Consider the following 22,282-nt stretch of genomic DNA (forward strand, 5'->3'; position numbering starts at 1 on the left):
TGTTTCAAACACTTCTCTGAGGTTGTGTCCAGGATTACCTTGTTTTCCCCCCGAGTTTCACAGGTTCCTTAATAGTTCCCCCTCACCTCTTCTCGATTCTGAAGGGCCTTGGTTTAAATTTTATTTTATTTGCAACACGGGAGAAGCCGATTCCAGCCATTTAAACCCGTGCCGCTCAATTTCTCATAATAAAACCCGTGACCAATTTTAACCCAGCATGTTTGTTTGGAAATAGTTAGGAAAAGGTGCACTGTTAGCTTTACTCCCCATCTGACCTAACTCTCCAAATTTTATTCTTCTTTGCGGCTGCCTTTAATAGTAGTCATTTATTTATATAGTGCATTTAGCACAACACACGTTGATACAAAGTTCTGAGCATACAATTAGGAATAAATTGATTGCTATCTAAACGACAGCAGGCAGCCAAAATACATTGGCACAGCCATCTTTTTACAGACCATCCAACTTTGAATGTTAAATTCAAACCCTCGCCCTTTCCTCCCGATCTCAGTAACGAACAAGTTCTCAGTTTTAAACAGTGCTACAAGCACCAGATTTCAAAGAACAAGCAGGGAACATGAGTCTGGTCGCAATTCCGTTTAGATATTCCAAAAAGTCCGACCGCAGCCACCTTGGGGCTGATCTACCAGCGTCGGCTGGACTTGGTAGTTTCAATGGGGGAAACGACCAACCAAGTCACACACTGGAAGTGACGTTGCAACTAATCCTGTGCTACTGGGTCACTTAAAACTAGCTTGCACACTTGTTCAGATGCGTGCTTCTGTATCGCTAAGCAAAACCAGATGTAGGTGGAGTAAGAAAGGAGTGGAGGGCAAAGCTCTTAGTTTTAATGTGTTTCAGACCAATTACGTTGTGGTGACTGAATGAAGATCTAGCATGAATTGTGCAGCAATTTATCATTTCTCCTGCATTAACCTCATTATAGAGAACTTTGCACATCAATCACAACTTTAGCCTCGCTCAGAGAAACTCTCAGATGGAGAAATTAATGTGTTGAACAAGGCTTCCGAAGCGTTTCTTCTCCTGTAAATGGGAGGCTGCCTGATGCGTGTTGCGTTTCGTTTTTAAGTCATTTAACCAAGGATTGCCGTCCTCTTCTTCAGGCGCCATCACAGCGATGCTTGCGAAATCACGCAGACAAGACTGAGGGCTTCAGTTCGGGACCTGAGGTCTCCTCGGAGGTCATCAAAGTCAACAATTGAAGATGACCTAAAGAAGCTCATAAACCTGGAAAGTCCTCCCCCAGACACTGGAAAAGATGCAAAGGTACACAGGGCGTTTTCATATTTGGTGAGGATGTTAGGCCGAGATCAAGGTACCTTGCTGCACTGCTTTCTTTGGCATCTTGTGTTTTTAACTGTCAATACTATTCTGCCTGGCCTTTTAACATTAATTGTTGTTAAGTGCATTATTGAACTTTATTATAAAATAAAGCATTTCTGAAGGTGAAAATGCTGTTAACCCATGGATATGAGAGAGAAGGAAGGAAATGCCACGAGAAGTTGGCTACTGAGGGAGGGCCTGGCATCGGGGGGACTGTTGGTCAATCGGGTGTAACTGGCCAACATGGGCTCGTGGGCCTGTTACCATGCTGTATGTCTAAATTTTATACAATTTAGAATATTTGGTGAATGCTTTTGATGTTTTCAAGGAATTTGTGGATTATATCTGATGTAAGGACAATACAGATCCCACTTCTCATTGCCTCAGTGAAAGGATGTGTGCAATAATCTTTGCTTTCAATGTAATCCAGGGTCGAGTTTGTGTGTGCAATTTTGGAGGAGCAGAAAGCCTTCACTAGCATTCTGAGTAGAGTCACGGAGCACATAGCCGGTGTTCCTTTCTAATATGCCGAACTGGTGGACCCATTCATTTTCATTGCAGTAAAATAACTCATGTTTATGAGAAAATTTAATGGTATTTTTCTTGTGGTGAAAGATGTCAGTGATTTCTTTGTTTATGCCATTTTTCTCACCCAAGGCTAACACAAAGGGTCTTCATGTTGGATAATGTCCCCCTTCTCTCTGGCTTTGAGAAGGTGCCTTACTTGATTCCAGAATCAACAGTATACACTTTAACATCTGAACGAGCTTAGTCCCGGAAGTAAAATTGCTAGGATGAACTACGAGCAGTGGTTTGCATGCTATAATGATCCCCTGTTTTAAGGGTGTATACTTCCCTGTGGGTGTGCTTGCTTGCATACATATAGGAATATACAAATATTAATATTATGGATTTAATGATACCACTGTAAATAGGAGCTAGAAATGGGCAAAGGTTAATCCAAACATTGTGACCAAGTTTCCGGTGAAGGTTTCATGACATCTGACTCGGTCAGTGGCAATGATTAAAAAGAAAGGTTTAGAATTTTATACCATACTCGAGACATCGGAAGATTACAGCGTCTTTACAGCACCAGCTGATCAGGACCGGGGTTTGAATCCCGCGCTGTCTGTAATTCTCCCCATGTCAGCATGGGTTTTTCTCCAGGTGCTCCGGTTTCCTCCCACCGCTCGAAACATACCAGGGTTGTAGGTCATTTCGGTGTAGATTGGGCAGCATGGGCTCATGGGCCGAAACAGCCTGTTACTGTGCTATATGTCTCAATTTTAGTTTAAATCATTGCTTCACTTTAAGAGATAGGTTTAGCAAAATATGGAAAAAACATGTTTGTGATGAAAAAATGATAAGAATTTACACCTGAACATTTAAAAATAACTCTAAAGATAATTTTCTGGATGCTCACTTTCTTTGCATGTTGAGACAGTTCAGTGTCTGTGTGTTTAGTGTTTGAATTGTTCCTGTTCCTTGCCTCTAATCTGAGTTGCCTTTTGTTTTAAATTGGCATAGACCTCACTTCCAGGCACGCCAACAGCCAGGAAGCCACTGCATCGGACACTGTCAGACGAGAGCATTTACAGCGGCCAGCGAGAGCCTTCATATTCCACCTCCCACATGTCGCTCTTGGACCAAGCCTTGCCCAATGATGTCATCTTCTCCAGCACCTACCCATCCCTGCACTACACACTGCCAGGCCGTAAGCATGGACAGTCGATAAAATCCCATCATGGTGGGTAGTTCTCCCCTTAGTAAAACAATCTAGTGGTTCACTTTTTCTAGTGGTTTTGTGTTAGTAAAACAATCTCGTGGTTCACTCTTTCCATGGGCCCTAATCAACTTTAATATTCTGGTTTTTGCCCCCCCCCTCCCCCTCTTTGGGCACACGGTGTCATTCCAGTGAAGCCCGCTGCGCCCCGATATTCCACCACAAACACTGCTGTCAGGAGGTAGTGAAAGTCAAGATGCAAATCAAAGGGTGGCATTGCTTCCTAAGCTCTGCGATGTTCTCCAACTCGAGTCGTAGAGTGGTGATGGGGAACGCAAAGTCCACGATGAATTTTTTGACCCACAGGTTCTCATTGGAAGGACAGACCAGGGTTAAGTCATGCAGTTGCAACCTCAACATGCAGCCCACATATGTGGACATTCCTGTACATAGCGAGAGTTAGACTGCTGTACGATTCAACCTGTTTTCTGTTTTGATCAGTCACCAGTTATGGGCAGGAAGAAACTGACCAGAATTTATCTTTAAATATCGTCATCACAGCCTGTTAAAGGAGTGAATCGAGAAAAGCTGTCGAAGATGGTGACTAAACCAAAGGCCAAATTGTTCATGGTGGAGGTGAACGAGCAGTCAGTCATGGAATCTCTCAGTGAATGAGGGAGCTCACCAGGAATGTGACCAAAAGGGGAGAGAAAACAGAATAATTTTTTAAAATGCAGAAATTCTCAGTGGGATCTGATAAGTTTGGAGCTCGTTCTTTTTATCGGAGACAGTTTGGTTTTGCATTAGCCTATTTTAACTAATTCCTGGGTTTGCCTTTGTGATATTTATCTCCAATGTAATGTGAATTTTGGTTAATATTCCTGCCGTTTGTCCCTCAGTTGAACTGTCTGCATCCGATGGCTCACTCTCCGATATTCACGAAAGGAGAAGACAGCCTCTGCCCGATCCAGGTCTTATACCTCTGCCGGACACTGCCATGGGCTTGGAATGGTCAAACCTCGTGGATGCTGCAAAAGCATTTGAAGGTTGTGTGAGTGTGCGTGTGTTTGTGTGTGAGAGAGAGAGAGATAGATGAATCCTGGTATGCTGTATAGAAGATTGTTCCTTGCTCACCACTAACAATTAACCACCATTTCAGTTCATGCAGCACATTAGTGCCCCTGTCATTGCTTGGGATGGATCCATGGGAAATGACAGGTGGCTTACCTGTTTGTTTCCAATTCATGCATCTGAGTTTGCTACTTGTGTTGAACTGTATATTGCCACGTGTACCAAGAAGCAGTGAAAAACTTTGTTCTATCCAGGCAAGTCAACCATACTTAAGTACAATGCAATAATAAAACAAAAGGGTAGGGTGGAGTGTTACAGTAAGTCAAACCGCAGTATATAGTGATACAGAGATAATAGAGTACCCAGTATAGAGAAAGGCAGAGTTAAAAACAGTGCAAGGGCATGATCTTTTCCCATGAATGGGTCCATTTAAGTTTCTGACAACAGCAGGAAATAACTGTGCTTGAAACTGGAGGCTTGTGCTTTAATGTATAATCTGCCCAATGGAAGGGGGGGGTGGGGGGGAGAAGGAAGTGAGTTGGGGTGGGGTGCATCCTTCAATATTGTCAGCAGCTTTCCTGAGACAGCAGGAGGTGTGGACAGAGATGATGGAGGTTGGTTTGTGTGATTGTCTGAGCTGCGTTCACAGCCCTATGCGTGTTCTTGTGGTTTGGGGCAGAGCAATTCCCATATTAAGCTATAATGCATCTAGACACAATACCTTTTATGGCACTTAGTAAAAATTAAAATGAGACTCTTAAAATCCATGTAGATACACGGTGGCTGGTTGCACTGTGTTTGCATGGTGGCTTACAGTGTCCATTCTGCGGTCTAGTTGGAGATAGGATTTAACACATTTGGAAATTCATGGTCAGATAAAGAACAATCAGTGTGGTTTTGTGGGTGCCAGCTCAACACTTATAAATGTGATTGTATTTTGAAGAGATAGCAAAGAGGGTTAATGAGGGTAGGGCAATAAATGTTGTCTACATAGACTTTCATAAGGCATTTGACAAGGTACCTCATGATTCATAAGGGGCAGATACATGGAATTGTTGGTGAGTTAATCATTTGGATACAGAATTGGCTGGCCCATAGAAGGCAGAGGGTCATGCTGGATGTCTGTGGACAGTGGGGTTCTTCAGGGACTGAGACCTGTTGTTTGTGACAAGCATAAATGACTTGGATATAAAGGTAGATGGGTGAGTAAGATTACAGATCATGCATATATTGGTGGAGTTGTGGACAGTGTAGAGGGCTATTGAAGATAATGGCACAGAAGTGGCAAATGGAGTTTAATGCAGGCAAATGTGAGGCATTGTACTTTGGAAGGTCAAAAGTAAGGGGATTGTAGACCGTTAATGGTAAGGATCTTATGTGCGGAGGGATCTGTTAGTCCGGGTCCATAGATCCTTGACAATGGTCTGTCAAGTAGATCTGGTTCCATGATTAGGCCTTCCATTCCAGGACATCTGGGATGTCCTCCTTCTTCAGAAAAACATGGCTTCACCTCCAAGGCCATTAACTCAGCCCTCACCTCCTTGCCTACCATTCTGTGTTCCAAGCACTGTCTCGATTTATCATTTACGCCACAAAATTATACAGCATTAGAAGAGGCAGTTGAATCCATGTGTGGAATTCCACAACTTTAGATTGCTTTGTAGTTTTGTAATGCCTTGCTTTGGAAGTATATTTATTCTCAATTAGTTTTTTTTTCCCCAAGTATGGCTTCCAATAGTTGTTTGGATACTTTAACCATGTTCAACATGACATCAAATGGCACCTCTGTTGTGAACACAAACACACAGGTTACAGGGTGTTTGATTTAGAAAGCCACAGATACTGACTTTAGTTTAAGGACCACAACATCTGTACGTTCATACATCACGCACAATGTCCACAAACTTCATATGAAACGTGTTACCTTTGGGAGATAGAAGCCGCCTCTTAAATTGATACATATCCATCTTGCCACTGCATAACTTTTATAGAAGGAGGGATCTATATGCATTAATCTCGTATTCCACAAAACACCAACACAGTGACAAATGGCAGTGACTCAGTAGAGGTCAGTGAGAGAAAAGGTAAAGGAGAACCATGAATTCACTTCCTTCGGGAGTCTGTTAAACTCGTAAGATTGGCACACTGGCAGTTTCCGCCACGTGGAATCAGTACAGGCTGAACAATTAGGGCAAATGTGTGACCAGTGTCATTGGATGATGCACCTCACCTTGAACAGAAAAATAGTATCAAACAAAATATCTCCAAGCCACTTACAGAGACAGGAAGACTGACTATGCTAAGGTTATTAATTCATAACATGAAATTCATGTTCCATAAAAGTTTGTATAAATACCTTGTTTTATCACATCGCAATCCCAGCATACGTCTGTCCTTGTGTGTTCAGTGGTCAGATTATTTGCTTGCGCAAAGTGTTTTCCACTTTCTCTGCCTTTTCACTGTTGCTATGTCTCCCTCCTGGTGTAAGAGGCAAAGCATTGAGCGTGTGGCCTTGCTCCCATCCCGACTCCATGAGGACATAAAAGCCAGGAGAATCAGTGAGATGCAACATTTGGCCATGGCAGGAGAATGATGTTCAGAATTAGTGTATAAACAGGAAAGGTCAAGTGTTTCTAATTCTGAATTAAACCAGATATTTTTTTTTTAATGAACATTGTATTTAGCACATGATGTGTATGTGGTTAAGGAATTCTATGCTTCCAAGACATCGTATGCTGTTGGAAATTTTGCCGACAGTTTTAATCAGGAAAAGTGGAATATATCAGGTGAAATTCCAAGTACAGTAAAATTCCCAGTATCCGGAATCCAAGCAACTGCCAAAAAAAACAATCAAGGAAATAAATACATTTTAAAATAAGTAAGAATAAATAATTTTAAAATAAAGTGTTCTCCAAAGCAAAACACAACCCTTGGGAGCAAACATTCAGCCAGCGAAGTGCCCCAGTCACGGCAGCTGTTCGAACAAAATATCAATAAAGTTGTGTTTGAATAAAATGGCGGCGCCCAGGATGAGGAGCCAGCCAATGCCACTGGGACAACTCTCCCAAAGTGTCTGCCTAGTCTTTATTAGTGTTAAGTATATTAGTAAACTTGGGGGAGTGGTGTGTTAATTATGATGGTGGTACAGTTAACGTAATGGTTAGCGCAATGCTGTTACAGCACCAGTGACCAGGATTTGAATTTAAATTTTGTAAGTTATGGGAATTAGCTGATTAGATTTTTACATAATTAAGGACTGCAATACTGATTTTTCTCAAATTACTTTACATTTTGCGCTGGGTTTTTTTTTGTCATTTAAAGCGCTTATTCTTAATGCAGGTAGATTAATTAGGCACTGCAAGAGTGTAAGAGTGCGCTCAGTCAACCAGAAAATTCATGTATCCGGTATCCGAAATCCCTGTAGATGCCGGATAATGGGGATTTTACTGTACTTCTAAATCATCAGCTGGGACATAGTATACACACACACACACACACACACACACACACACACACACACACACACACACACACACACACACACACACACACACACACACACACACACACACCCCTCCACCTGTAAATACCGCATTTACACTTCATTCACTATTTCACTGAGATACTCTGGTTTAAAGATGAAGCCCTGCACATGAGCTTTCTTGGTACATGTTTATTTAAAAATGCACTTCTCTGTTCAGAGCACTGTGAATCAGGAGTACTGGAAGATATCAGGCCTAATTAGACCAGAGTGTGCATGGGTATTGTTAACTGTTGCAGCTCTCTGCACCAGAAAAATGTTACATCCTTGAAACTACAAGGAAGAATATGGGGTGGGAATCTGTAAAAGCTCTTGTATTTTAAACGAACGCAGTGGGATCATAAACATCTTCTCTGACCTTGAGAGTGGGGCCAGCAGCATTGAATCTTATTCCAATGAAAGAATTAGATGGGAATTAATGAATGCTGAATGCTACTTCCTGTTGGTGGGCACATTTTTAATCATCCAATATATATACTTCGTCAGTCCCTAGCCAAGAGCTGACTATGTGTTATCAGTAATGCCCCACTGTAACAATAAGTATCTCATGGCTGTGTTCAATCTGCCTTGTTCTTCTGCTCTGTTTGTATGTGTAATACAGATTAAAACTGGCAAAGTGCATTCAGTGAAGGTGCATTTAGACAGGCCAGGACAGATTCAGACCAGGAGTTCTTTTTTAAATTTAGACCTACAGAGTGGTAGCAGGCCGTTTCGGCCCATGAGTCCTTGCTGCCCAATTTACACCCCATTAACCTGCACACCACCCCAGCCCCTCCCCACCCCCCGGAATGTGGAATGTTTCAAACACAGGGAGGAAACCAGAGCCCCCGAGGAAAACCCACGCAGACATGGGGAGAACGTCCAAACTCTTGCAGTGCAGGATTCGAACCCCAGTCGCTGGCACTGTAAAGGCGCTGTGCTAACCACTACACCAACTGTGCTGCCCTATCAGATTATCAGAACGTTTGCCCATTTTACCAAACTGGTCATACTTTTTATGCTCACTCTGGGCCCCACCCCCGCCCAGCCCCAGCCTGATGCACACATAAACTAATCTGACATTAATCCCTCTGGTGGTTCCCCCAACAGTCTCATTAACTCCTCAGATTCTCCCACTCGCCTCTACACTGGGGACAAGTTACAGTCTTAACCTCCTGACTCAGGCACATGGGAGGAAATTGGAGGCTCGTCTGCTTTTGTTGAACCACAACATTTTTCCCCCCCTAAATATTGGTGTTCTTGTTGCTCCTCCCCTCCTTCCTTATGCCTGTCGTGAACTGCTTTGTCACTGCAAGGCATTTTGTGCAACTCGGCCGCTCAGCTGCCTGCACCCTCCTCAGAGAAGGGATAGGAGTGGCTGGAGTTAACCCACACATGGAATTAATGGCTGCAGGCAAGCCAGCATTCCATCCAGCAGTGAGGAAGAGTGAACAACATTGGTGAGAAATGTCCATGTGCCTGAACATCAGTGACCTTTATCTGTTTTTGTTCTGTTTCCAGTCCAAAGAGCTTCTTTATTTGGTGTTGATAACTCAGACCACAGACCTGATGGTTTATCCCTTGACTGCAGCAGTCAGGCAGACATACTCCCATCACCACAGGCAGAATCCAGAAGGTGAGTCACCCGGTCTTTTGGCAGCTCAAGAGTGATCATTTGGTATTTTGTTTGAGCATTACTTCAGTGCACATTTGTGTTTATTTGTCCATAAATCAGAATTGGCTTTCTATGTACACATGTATATCCTCACCACGTTCCAGCTTTTTTGCTCCTGTAGACAAAATCTCCAATCTGATTTTTCAGATTTTTATTTTGTAATTTGCAATGGAAATCACGAAGACACAAGTACATTTTCAGCTCTTTGCTAATGTGAACCTTGCCCTTTTACCTTTAGCCAACTGGGTATATCTGCTCTCTGTGAAATTGCCTTCATAGATGTATCTTCCCTCTTTAACAAAAGATTTCTACTTTACCTGATGATCTCTGCCTTCATTCCAGAATCCGGCCAGCTCATGCGTATCTTCTGAGGATTTAATTTGTCTTATTAACTGGCCATTTTGGCCCACGAGCTAGTGCTGCCCAATTACACCCAATTGACCTACATCCCCGATACTTTTCAAACGGTGAGGGAAACCAGAAGGAAATCCACGTAGACAGAGAGAACATATAAACTCTTTACAGAGAGCTCGTGATTTGAAACATGATTCCAATGGCTGGCGCTGTCACAGTGTTGCGCTAACCGTAACGCCACTTTGCATTTCAAGCTTGTTGTCATCTGACTGTACATGTACAACCAGACAAAAAGACAGTTTCTATGGACCGCAGTTCTCACACACACACACACACACACACACACACACACACACAATGTAATCACATATATACATTCAGATATAATTTAAAATAAACGTATATAAATATTTTGGGTAGTTTCCTCGGTCACGGGATCATCAATCTCAGAGCCTGTGGGAAGAAGCTTCTTCCCAGTGTGACATTCCTTATTTTTGATGCTCCCGTCCCTCCTTCCTGATGGCAGTGGGTCAGAGATACTGTGCGCTGGATGGAGAGGGTCCTCGATAATTCATTGAGCCCTAATTAAGAAGCACTCCCAGTAAATGTCATCAATGGAAAAGAAGGGAGATCTCTCCATGTGGACTTTCCCGCTGATTTTGTGTGAACGTCCCAAAATGTGGTATGAAAGTCAGAGTTAAAATTGTTACATGCAATAAAAATATGAAATGTCATGTTTTGCAAGTGGCTGTGAACAGGATTAATCTGGGTCTCTCTTTTCACAAGTCAAAACAAGTCAATGAAACTAGGCAGGATGAATAGTTTGGCTCGGCCCAGATGTGCTGAAGGGGCCTGTTTCTCTTCTCTGGTTCTATTCTCTATGAGAAGAAAAGTGCTGACCCATTTTATGACGACCCTCCTGTGTTAGCTTCATGGAATGAGTGTACTTTTTTTTGTCTTTTCAGAGAGGAATCTCCTACCACTCTGTCTGGCAAGGTGACTGAACTCGAGATGCTGTTGAAGGAACTTCAAGATGATTTGAGGAGGGTAGGTGATAAACTCCACATCTGTGATTATTCATGCAAACGTCTTTTTACTGTAGGAAAAGGAAACTTTGCCCAAGTACATTGAATAGAATTGTTTGTTGAGATAGTTTTGCATACTATCCAATCAAGTCAACCTATGCTTGACCACAATGCAAATTTACATGCAAAACTACAGGTCATCCTCGACTTCTGACCTGAGCAAGTTACGTCCACCCGCACGTACGACCCATTTTTAAAAAAATCTTTATTATAACTAGTGAACAGGTTCATATTTTGTATTAAAAGTACTGTATATAGTGCTCCGCATTCCCATCAGCAGCCGAGGTCCCCGATCCCGCCCCCCCGGCAGCCCAAGGGCCCCATACCCCGACTTATGACCAAACCTGAGTTACGACCAATCCTTCTGTCTTGTTATGGTTGTAAGTTGGGGACTACCTGCAATCAAACAATAAAGCACTTTGCTCTTCGAAGGGAGTTCTGTGGAATCTCTCTCACTGTTCCCCATCTGTACTCCCTGCTGTACTCAAATTCTGTGACCATGTACTCACCCTGACTCATTTCCATGTGCAAGTTGCCTTCCTCCCTACCCGCCTCTGCCACTATCTTGTGCCTTGTAGCTTCCAGCTCCGGTTCCAGGCCTCCCAGTTTGGCCCCCACAAGGATCTGACTGCTGTTCTCTCTGCTTCTCACAATGGAATCACCACCATTCGGAGCCCCAAACAGTCCTTTCAAGTGAAACTACTTGTCTATCTGTGGGAGTCATCTACCGCATCCAGGGCTCCCACTGTAGCCTTCTCTATATCGGAGAGATTGGCAGATCGCTTCACTGACCACTTTCACTCCATCCACATCAGTGATGGGGACCTCCCAGAGGCCAACCATTTCAGTTCTGCATCCCACTCCCACACTCACATATCTGTCCATGGTCTCGTGTACTAATCCACCAAGACCACCTGGTAATTGGAGGAGTAACACCATATATTATCTGGGCACTCTCCTGCCAGATGGCATGAACATCTCTGGTTTCTACTGCCTGCTATCCATTCTCCCTCCCTCCCTCCCTTCCCTTTCCCTTTGCACCTCCTTCCCTCTCCATTCACAGAGCTATCCACCCCTCCCCCTGCTTGCTGCTGCGCCCTCCCTCCTGTATTACCTGCTGCCTTTGGGATTGTGCTCCTCCCCCTCCCCCTCCACCCCACCATTTTATTCAGGTGCCTGTCTACATTCTTTATAACTTGACGAAGGGCTCAAGCCCGAAACATGGGTGATGTATCTTTATCTTTGCTACATAAAGTACACAGTTTTACCAGCTGATTTTCTCCAGCGTTGTGTTTTTACTTGGACTAGTCAAAAGTGCAGAAGATACTGTGACAGAGGAAACGTTCAGTTTAAAAAATCCCAGGGCAACATCATTTTACTAATGATTTGACGAAGGATAACAGCAGAGATGAAAGGAGGTACATGCAAACTCCACACAGAGAGCGCCGGAGGTTAGGATTGAATCCCGGAGTCTGGTGCGGTAGCAGTGCCACCCAAAACACAGGCAAAGGTCAAAATGGAAAAAAAACGGTGACTATTTTTAGATTGGGGTTACATGCATATAAATAATCCATGTAGAGAACAGGACATTTCAACCGTTGTGGGGTGTATCAGGAAATTGTTATTCATTAAATTGTTTTATACCTGACCTATGATTGGTCAGTGGTAATACGGAGTATCTAATGGGAAAAAAATATGACAAATTCAGTTAACAAAAGTCCAGAGGTCATAACAAGGCAGATATCATTCTCTTCAGGTTGGGTCGAGTAAAGACAGCGTTAATCTTAAATTCACCATGCCTGGCAAGCTTAAAATGTCATTCTTTATGAAATGGGCCTGAACTGTGAGGCCTTTCCAGCGTTTGTGATGATTCAAGAGCCTTGTCCCTAAATCCATTCATTTTTACAACCCCTTGCCATTATTTTGTCTACTTTGCTTTTATGAGAAATGGCACCTTGTGTAATGAAATTCCTGCTCATGTTAGGAATGTCATCATATCCAGTAACAAGGTCAGAGACAAATTCAAGGACGATTGCACCTGCAATTCCTTCATGGATGGCCTATCGGTGTTGCCTTCCTTAGGCCTCCTTGTTCACACCTGGCACTTGTTAACTCAAGATGGTCTCATTTTGCCAATCTTTGCAGCGTAACCAGTCGCTCACACACTGAACCTGAAGGAGCCCCTGCAGACATAGGACAGAAACATCCCCAAACTTGTTTTGCATGGACCTGTGGCCCACTGACAGCATCTCGCCTCACGTTTATAGCATCCCACCAAACAGCCAAAGGATTCCCCTGCATGATTCACCTCATTATAGGAAGGATGTGAAAGCTATGGAGAGGGTGCAGAGGAGATTGACCAGGATGTTGCCTGGATTGGGAAACAAGACTTAAGAGGCAAGGTAAGCAGAGCTGGGACTTTTCTCTTTGGAGCATGGAAGGATGAGAGGAGACTTGATAGAGGTCGACAGGGTTATAAGAGGTTTAGATAGGGTGCGCAACCAGCACCCGTTTCCCAGGGCAGGATCAGCAAACACCAGAGGACATGAGTACAAAGTTATGGGAGGGATGTTTAGGGGAGACATCAGGGGCAAGTTTTTGTTACACAGAGAGTTGTGGGGGCCTGGAATACCTTGCCAGGGGTCATAGTAGAGGCTGAGACATTGGGGGCATTTAAGAAGTCTCTTAGACTCATGGAAGAAAGAAAATTAGAGGGTTACGGGGTAGGGAGGGCTTAGTATATTTTTTAAGCAATATATATGTTGGCACAACATTGAGAGCCGAAGGGCCTGTAGTGTGCTGTATTGTCTTATGAGTCAATGGTTCTAAAGCTGTAATCACCTTGTTGAATTCTGAACGATGATCAACTGTGGACTTTTCAACTCATTATCTTTTGTCAGCTTTAATGAATCCTCTGAGCATCAAGATGTTTCTTGGCTGTGTGATTTGCTCCTGACCATGTATCCATATTTTTTAATGCCACCCTGATCTTTTTCATTTGATTACATAGCCCTCATCATTCCCTTGCAGTGATTAGAAGGAAGACCTGCATTTATTTAGTGACTCTTGTGATCTTGAGACACCAGATACCATGTTTTTTTGGGGATGTAATTTAGACACACAGCATTTCGACCCACGAGACCGTGCTGACCAATTTACACCCAATTAACCTACACCCCTGGTATGTTTTGAACGGTGGGAGGAAATCACGCAGACACAGGGAGAACATACAAACCCCTTAAAGACAGCGCGGGATTTGAACCCTGGTCCCGACCGCTGGCATTGCACTAACCAATACGCCAACCGTGCCATCCTAATTGTTGCAGTAACATGGGGAGAGTGACAGCAAGTTCTGTCATGTCAAACTCCTACAATGTGATAATGACAGCACATTGTGCAGGATATGTACCCCACCAGGAAAACTTCCTTTGAGTGTGACAAGAAACATTACCATGGATTTTTCGGGAATTTTGTTGTCAACTATCATAACCTTTCCATCTGATAAATGTACATCATTCGCACCCCATTACCAGCTTGTATGTCTTGGCCATATTAAAGCTGGTCGCTGCTGGGTACCAGTTGCTATGTAAGTAGGAATGGCATGCACCGAGAATCGCAGCAAAATGGCTCTTGGGCAGTGTGCTGGATACCATTCTGGCCTGTATCACTGCTGGGTCATTGATTCCCATTATGCTGCTGTGTTTGCAAACTGAGACGGGTTCCTCTGTTGCTCAAACAGGAGTGTTCTCTGCACTGTCCCCCACTCCAATTCACCCCCCACCTCTCCCTATGTGCACTTCTCCAACAGGCAAAGGAGGACAGGGCCTCACTGCAAGCAGAGGTACAGCACCTGAGGGAGGACAACCTGCGGCTGCAGGAGGAGTCCCAGACGGCATCTGCTCAGCTGAAGAAATTCACCGAATGGGTCTTCAACACAATCGACATGAAGTGACTTCCACAGGAAAACTAATGAATTAAACCCTTCTTCAGAAGAGGCTCGACAAGATTCCTGCTCGCGAGGAGCTCCACTTTTTAAAAACCCCGAGCACTTTCATCACTAGCTGATTGTTCTCTGTCTTTACATTAGTCCAGATTTCTCAAAATGTGAAAGTCAGATTTTGCACATCTTTTATTTGTAAAGCTCATTTTACTAATTTGACGCACTTTTGTGGCTTTAAATATTTTTGTTACCATGACAGGCATCAGGGTGCTTCACTCATTATTTCATTTGATATTAAGTAATGTGCTTTTGAGGGAGAGATTAGTTAGCTATGTGCCAGAAACTTTCAAGCGTCTTAAGAGGGGGGGGAAAAAAAAATAGATTTTGAGTTCCAGAAATGTTGATTTGTACTTTAATAATGTCACCTTTCATTACTCACTGTGGTTGATTTTTGTTCAGTATTTTAAAAACTAAATTCAGATTTTTTTTCCAGGTTTAAGTAATGCACGGTGTGAGTATCTTGATTTGAAATTGATTTTGCAAGGAAGGTTCCAGTTTTACTTCTGCTGTCCTGTAAGGCTTTAATCTCACACTGGCAAAAGCGCATGTGAAACCTTTCTTGCTGTAAATTAGAATAGAGCATCAATTGTGACCAAACCGATAAGCTAACTTGAGGTCCTTCTGGCATTTTAATTAAAATTTTAATAACTAAATCGATCGACTTTTTTAAGAAACTCACTTCATTTCTTTAACCTAATTTCAATTCACCGCCTTTAGAGAAAATCATTGTTTAAGGATGGTACAATCGAAAGAAAGCAGAGGGTTTTGAATTACAACGAGAACTTGACCTGTTGGTCCCAGGGAGAAGTTACTGGTGGTGATTTCCATCGGGCTGGATTCCGTTTTCCCACTGAGTCCAGAGTTCATAAACATTTGCAATGCCACTCCCTCAATGAAAAATGGACATTTTGTTTTTTTGACAAGAAAGTGGAAAATAACTGATAACTGATAACTTTTGTAAATAAATTAAAACTGAACTTTTCAGAATATTTTGTAAGGTTCTGGTAAGTTTTGAAGTTCTGGATTTTTTTTTAGTTTAATATGGCCTTGTATGAAGGAGATGTATTATACCTTGTAGTGTATTGTTAATACAAATGGGAATTATAGCAGGCATTAATGAGGCTTCAAGAGGTATTTTGTTAAATTTCTCCATTGTTCCCCCCCCCCCCACCCACTTCCTCCCTCTAAAACCTTGGTAAGGAGTTGGAATTAAAGCCCGCCTATTTATTGTACGAAAGAAATTTCTGATTTATTGTGGCCTGTATTTAATCAGAAATGATACATTCTAAACATCTCAGAATAAAACTTGTCTCAATGTTTTCAGGTTGGTCTTGCAATGTTTTGTCAGAACTCACCCAGAGCTTCCATCTTGATAGTTCTTGTGATATATTGGTAATATATATGTGAATCACTTGAATGTATGATCCATGAGTTCTTGGGTGACATGAAGACTGGCGGATCTGTTGATAGTGTGGTAGGTAGACTTATGCTGCAGGGAATGGGTAGCGCGGTTAGTGCAACGCTATTACAATGTTCTAATCTGGTGTTTTTCTTGGGGGAGCTCCAGTTTCCTCCCAACCTCCATAATGTAAAGGTTTGGTGACTGGGTGTAATTGGGCAGCATGGGTTTCAATGGCCAGAATCAGTTTCTACCAAGTTGCAAATAAATTTACAATTCGCCGCGTTTTGGTGAAATTGGCTGAAAAATGTTGGATGGAGTTTGGCCCAGAAAAATGTGAGGTGGTTCATTTTGGGATGACTGATTTGGCACCATGAGAGGTAGTGTGGCTTTTAAACACTGGAGTTGATGTGGGCAGCGAGAGTGGCTTTCAAAGGCTGGGGTGTGGTCAGCGAGGGTGGCTTTCAAAGACTGGAGGTGTTGTGGGCAACGAGGGTGGCTTTTCAGAGACTGGAGGTGTTGTGGGCAGCGAGGGTGGCTTCAAAGACTGGAGGTGTTGTGGGCACTGAGGGTGGCTTTCAAAGACGAGTTGATGTGGGCAGCGAGGGTGGCTTTCAAAGACGAGGTGTGGGCAGCGAGGGTGGCTTTCAAAGACTGGAGGTGTTGTGGGCAGCGAGGGTGGCTTTCAAAGATGAGGTGTGGGCAGCGAGGGTGGCTTTCAAAGACTGGAGGTGGTGTGGGCAGCGAGGGTGGCTTTCAAAGACTGGAGGTGTTGTGGGCAGCGAGGGTGGCTTTCAAAGATGAGGTGTGGGCAGCGAGGGTGGCTTTCAAAGACTGGAGGTGTTGTGGGCAGCGAGGGTGGTTTCAAAGATGAGGTGTTGTGGACAGCGAGGGTGGCTTTCAAAACTTGCAGCAGGATCTGGAGCAGCTTGGAAAATGGAGTGAAAATGTCAGATGGAATTTAAAGTGTGAGTTGTTGCACTTTGGGAGAACAAACAAGGGGAGGACATTCACGGTAAAATGGTAGTGCTCTGTGGACTGCGGTACAACAGGGCGATCTGGGAATACATTAAAAATATTTAATTTAGACTTGCAGCACAGTAACAGGAAATTTCAGCCCACACAATCAACTTAACCGGCACTCCTAGTACATTTCAAAGGGTGGGAGGAAACCGGATCCCCCAGGGGAAAACCCACACAGACACGGAGAGAACGTACAAACTCCTTACAGACAGCGCGAGATTCGAACCCCAGTCCCGATCACTGGCATTGTAATGGCGTTGCCCTGACCGTTACGCCAACCTTGCCACCCAATACAGATACATAATTCCTGACAGGTGGCATCACAGGTAGAAAGGGTCATAAAGAGAGCTCTTGGCACATTGGGCTTCATAAATCAAAATACTGAGTGCAGAAGTTGGGATGTTATGGTAAAGTTCTATAAGGCATTGATGTGGCCAAATTAGGATAATTGTGTGCGGTTTTGGTCACCTAACTACAGGAAAGATATCATTAAGTTGAAAAGAGTGTAGAGAAGATTTACAAGGATGTTTCCCGGACTTCAGAAACTGAGTTACAGGGAAAAGTTAAACAGGCTAGGACTTTATTCCCTGGAGCACAGAAAAATGAGGAGAGATTTTATAAGAGATTTACATAATTATGTAGATGGAGCAGGCTTTTTCCACATGAGATTAGGTGACACAAGAACTAGAGGGCATAGGTTAAGGGTAAAAGGGTGAATGCTTAAAGAAAACATTAGGGGAAACTCCATCACTAAGTGTGGTGGGGGTGTGTAACGAGCTGCCAGTTGAAGTAGTGAATGTGGGCTTAATTTTGAAATTCAAAAAAAAGTGAACAGGTACATGGATGGGAGGGGTATAGTGGGCTATGGGCCAGCTGCAGGTCATTAGGACTCGGCAGCGACCTGAAGGGCTAAAGGACCTGTTTCTGCTCTGGTTCTAACAGAGCACATCCATAGATTCTTGAAGGGGGAAGCATAGGTAGACGATGTGGTAAAGATATCATAAGGGACATTGGACTTTGTCAGGGGCATTGGATGCAGAGGTAGGGAGGCTTTGTTCAGACTTTATAATACCTTGGTCAGACGGCAGCTGGACGACTGCAGAGGAAGGATGTGGTCACACTGGTGAGGGTTCAAAGGAGACTCACCAGGATGGTACTTGCAATGGAGCAGGTCAGATATGATGGGAGAAGTGAGGTTGCTGCCTAGAGCTGAGGAATTTAGCAGGTAACTGGATTGGGTGATATAAAATTAAGTGTAGAGTGCATATTTGAGATAGGTAAATCAGGAGGACATAGATTTAGTGCGAGTGAGGACTGCCTGCAATGCATGGCCTGAGAAAGTGGTGGAAGTTAGGTCACTGGCAGTATTGAAGATATATCAGGATGGGCACGAATCACCAAGGTGTAGAGGGATAGGGCCCAAGTGCTGGGAGATGAAACGAATGCAGACACTTGTCTGCTGACAAGTGGACACTTTGGGTTCCATGCTCTACAGCCCCCTGGTTCTGTTATCATTGCTGCTCTTTCTTCTTTTCCCTGTTCTTTGGTAAGCATCAAAGATTATGGCTGATGAGCGTAAAATGGGAAATAAATATTTATGGGTGTGTATTTTTATGAGTCCAGAGGACGCCAAAACCCAGCAGCAATAGATATTCACTACGACAAAGGGTTTACTTAAACAAAAGTTGCTTTTAATTATCTTCGAACATGAAAATAGAATCAAACTTTAACCTTCTATTGACTCACTTAACCTACGTAACCCCCTTCTAATTCTAAGCGCACATGTGTGTAATGTTTGTGTAAGTTCAGCAAAGTTCTTTGACCCACAGTCCAATCTCACTGGTTGCAGGCAATTCTTGTACTGTGCACGGAAGTTAGCATTAATAAAGTTCACCAGGCTTTGGTGCTTAACAGGTAAATGGTTCCCACTCATAAAGGTTATTGTTGGTCTTCAGAGAGAGAGAGAGAGAGTTTTTCTTGTTTCAGGTCACCACAGAGTTCCTTTCTGTTTATCCTGTTCCAAGGGAAAGACCGGACAGCCAGTCCTCTCCTTTGACCAGGCCGTCTTCCAAAGCTTGCCAGCTTGTCCCTCTGGAACCGATGTCTGTGTGTGTGTCTCTCTCTCTCTCTTCTCTCTCTCTCTCTCTCTCTCTCTCTCTCTCTCTCTCTCTCTCTCTCTCTCCGATGTCTGTGTCTCTTTTCTCTCTCTCTCTCTCCTCTCTCTCTCTCTCCGATGTCTGTGTCTCTTTACTCTCTCTCTCTCTCTCCTCTCTCTTATCAAAGCCTGCTTCTTTCTCCTCTCTACCTGCAAAGATCAAGTGACCCTGCAGACAGTAAATGCTCTTTTCCACACAAAGCTGCTACTGCCTGTTGTTACATTTGTTGCCCTTTTGCAAATGACAGTCCATTATGAATCTGAGCACTCTTAGTTTGGAGGCATGAATTCAAAGTCCGACCCTCTCAGTCCAAGGTCTATGTACGTTTGTGAGGTGATTCCTTACCACCCATTTTGTTTGGTGTACCGCCCATGAGCCATGTTCTGATGGACCTTCGCTTCTCTTTTATTACCCAGGAGGTGCCAGAGTGAATATCAGCTGCAGCAGACATTCGCTTCAGATGATTCTCATTGGTTAATCAGCTGGTTTTGTCTAATTGGTAAACCGTTGGTAAGCCCACCACCAGCAAAATCACTTTCTCCACTCCATTCATTGAGAGAAGGCCTTGTGTAATTGTCGGGACAGGGAATCTGCAGCAGACTGACACCAAATGTGAGGTCTCTCAAAGCCCCACATTGTAGGTTTCTGATTTTTGCAGCTTTGGTAAAGACAATATTCCAAAGAGAAGCAACAAGACCAATTCTAGTGACGTCCCTGAGATACGCTGATTGCCCCTGAATCAGGATTGGCAAGGGAGAAAATGACTTTTACACTATCTATTTCCTTCATCAGGAACTAACAAGAGAAACACAGCCCAGTAATGAATGAGCACTTGCAGGGCTTTCCTTGTGTTTGGGACAAAGACACTTTCATCATTTGTTTCTCCCTGTGCTCCACAGTTTTAAATTTGTAATCAAACAATTCACATGTGATTAAAGTGCACATTCCAGCTATTATTCAAGGTACATTTGGGTTTGACCATGTAGAAATTACACTTTTTATTTATACATAGTCCCCTCATTTCAGGGCACCATAATACTTGGGACACAGCAATGAGATGTATGAATAGTAATGTTTGGTACTTTGTTGCATCTCCCTTTATTGCAATGACTGCTTGAAGTCTGTGTTTCAGTCATCACCAGGTGCTAAGTATCTTCTCTGGTGATGCTCTGCCAGGCCTCGACTGCAGCCATCTTCAGCTCCTACTTGTTTCGGGGGCTTGTCCCCTTCATTTTTCTCCTCAGCATATGGAAGGCCTGCTCAGTTGGATTTAGATAAGGTGACTGTGTTGGCCATTCAAGAATTTTCCAATTTTTAGCTTTGAAGTAACTCCTTTGTTGCTTTAGCAGTCTGTTTGGGATGAAGCACCATCCAATGGGTTTGGAGGCATTTGCTCAAACCCAAGCAGATAAGATGTTTCTATACACCTCAGAATTCATTTTTCTGCTGCCATCAGCAGTTACATCATCAGTGAAGGGAAATGCACCCATACCTGTAGCAGCCAGACATGCCCAGACCTTAACACCCTCTCCACCATGGACATCATCTTGGGCAGTTCCTTTATGCCTCCACACTTTGCTCTTGCCATCACTCTAACCTCTATCTTGGTCTCATCTGTCCACAAGGCCTTTTTCCTGAATTCTGCAGGTTCTTTTAAATACTTCTTGGCAAACTGTAATCTGGCCATCCTGTTTCTGTGGCCAACTAGTGATTTGCATCTTGCAGTGTAATCTCTGTATTTCTGTTCATGAGGTCTTCTGCCTCCTGAAGGGTGTTTCTGATCTGTTGGACATACGTCTGGGGATTTTTCTTCACTAATGATGAGAATTCTTCTGTCATCACCAGTACACACTTTCTTATTGAAGATTTTGGAATCCTAATGTTTGTGCAATGTCTCTGACTGTTTTATTCTTGTTTTTCAGCCTCATAACGGCTTCTTTGACTTTCATTGGCACAAATCTGGTCCTCACGTTGAAAAATGGGAACTATAGACTCCAAAGGTGATATAAATGTTTAAAAGCAGTTCTCTTATACCTGCACCAATGAAGCAATTAAACGTACCTGAGTACTCACAAATACTTGTGAAGCCAAATGTCCCTAACATGATGGTGCCCTGAAATGGGGAACTATGCATAAAAAATGCTGTCATTTCTACATGGTCAAACCAAAATGTCTGCAAATAACCTTGAATAAAATCTGAAACGTGAACTTTAATTACATGTGAATTGTTTGATACAAATTTAAAACTGTGGAGCACAGGGGCAAATAAAGGGAAAAAATGTGTATTATGTATATCAATTTTACATATCAACATAATTTTATAATCAACATTATATACATCACATGGACAGTCTAAACGAAGTGATGCATGTTTTTTTCATTAAGAATAATGAACAGTTCAATGAACCACTCAAAGGGGTGTTTAAGGAAAGCATGTTATCAACACCTGAAGTTGATATATGTGGAATTTCAGCCCCCGCTTTTTTTTAAAAAACGGTTTTCACTGATTCGTGAGGTACACATGGACTCCATGTAAATAACCCATCCAGCTGTTTGCATCCGACACGCCACTTTTCCTTGAAGGTGTGAGGGAAATCTCAGATGACATATGAACAATGTGGTTCAACTCCACAATGGTTCTGACAACAGATCAGCTGTTTCCACGCTTTATGAACATCTGTGGATCCACTTAATTGTTTGTTGTTCTTTCTAACTGCTCACAGCATGAGGAAATGGGTGGGAGCATCAGTGCCATTGTGATTCTCCATTAGCTCTCTGTATTAAAGGAGCAATATACTTCAGCAAGTTGTTTGGCACTGAACCCAATCTATTTGGCTGCCCTGTGTCCACCTGGTTCACATGCCATGTGTAAGGTCTGACAGCAGGATGACATGTATTCTACAAACAGGCCCTCAGTTTACTGTGACCAGGC

General features: G+C 43.2%; 1 protein-coding gene across 2 annotated transcripts in view; it reads left to right on the forward strand.

Moving 5' to 3' along the window:
- sipa1l1 (signal-induced proliferation-associated 1 like 1) overlaps nt 1–16,082 on the forward strand; it is a 177,605-nt gene extending 161,523 nt beyond the window's left edge. The window contains exons 16-21 of one of the 2 annotated variants that reach the window (XM_069918125.1): nt 1,125–1,287; nt 2,872–3,091; nt 3,967–4,113; nt 9,180–9,294; nt 10,653–10,734; nt 14,581–16,082. In XM_069918125.1, coding sequence (XP_069774226.1) covers nt 1,125–1,287; nt 2,872–3,091; nt 3,967–4,113; nt 9,180–9,294; nt 10,653–10,734; nt 14,581–14,724 — 871 coding nt within the window. In that variant the 3' untranslated portion in view covers nt 14,725–16,082. The remainder of the gene's footprint in view (nt 1–1,124; nt 1,288–2,871; nt 3,092–3,966; nt 4,114–9,179; nt 9,295–10,652; nt 10,735–14,580) is intronic. The other variant, XM_069918126.1, reaches the window with a different exon arrangement.
- The last annotated feature ends 6,200 nt before the right edge of the window (nt 16,083–22,282 follow it).

This window comes from Narcine bancroftii, chromosome 2, assembly GCF_036971445.1.
Source record: "Narcine bancroftii isolate sNarBan1 chromosome 2, sNarBan1.hap1, whole genome shotgun sequence".
Taxonomy (NCBI): Eukaryota; Metazoa; Chordata; class Chondrichthyes; order Torpediniformes; family Narcinidae; genus Narcine; species Narcine bancroftii.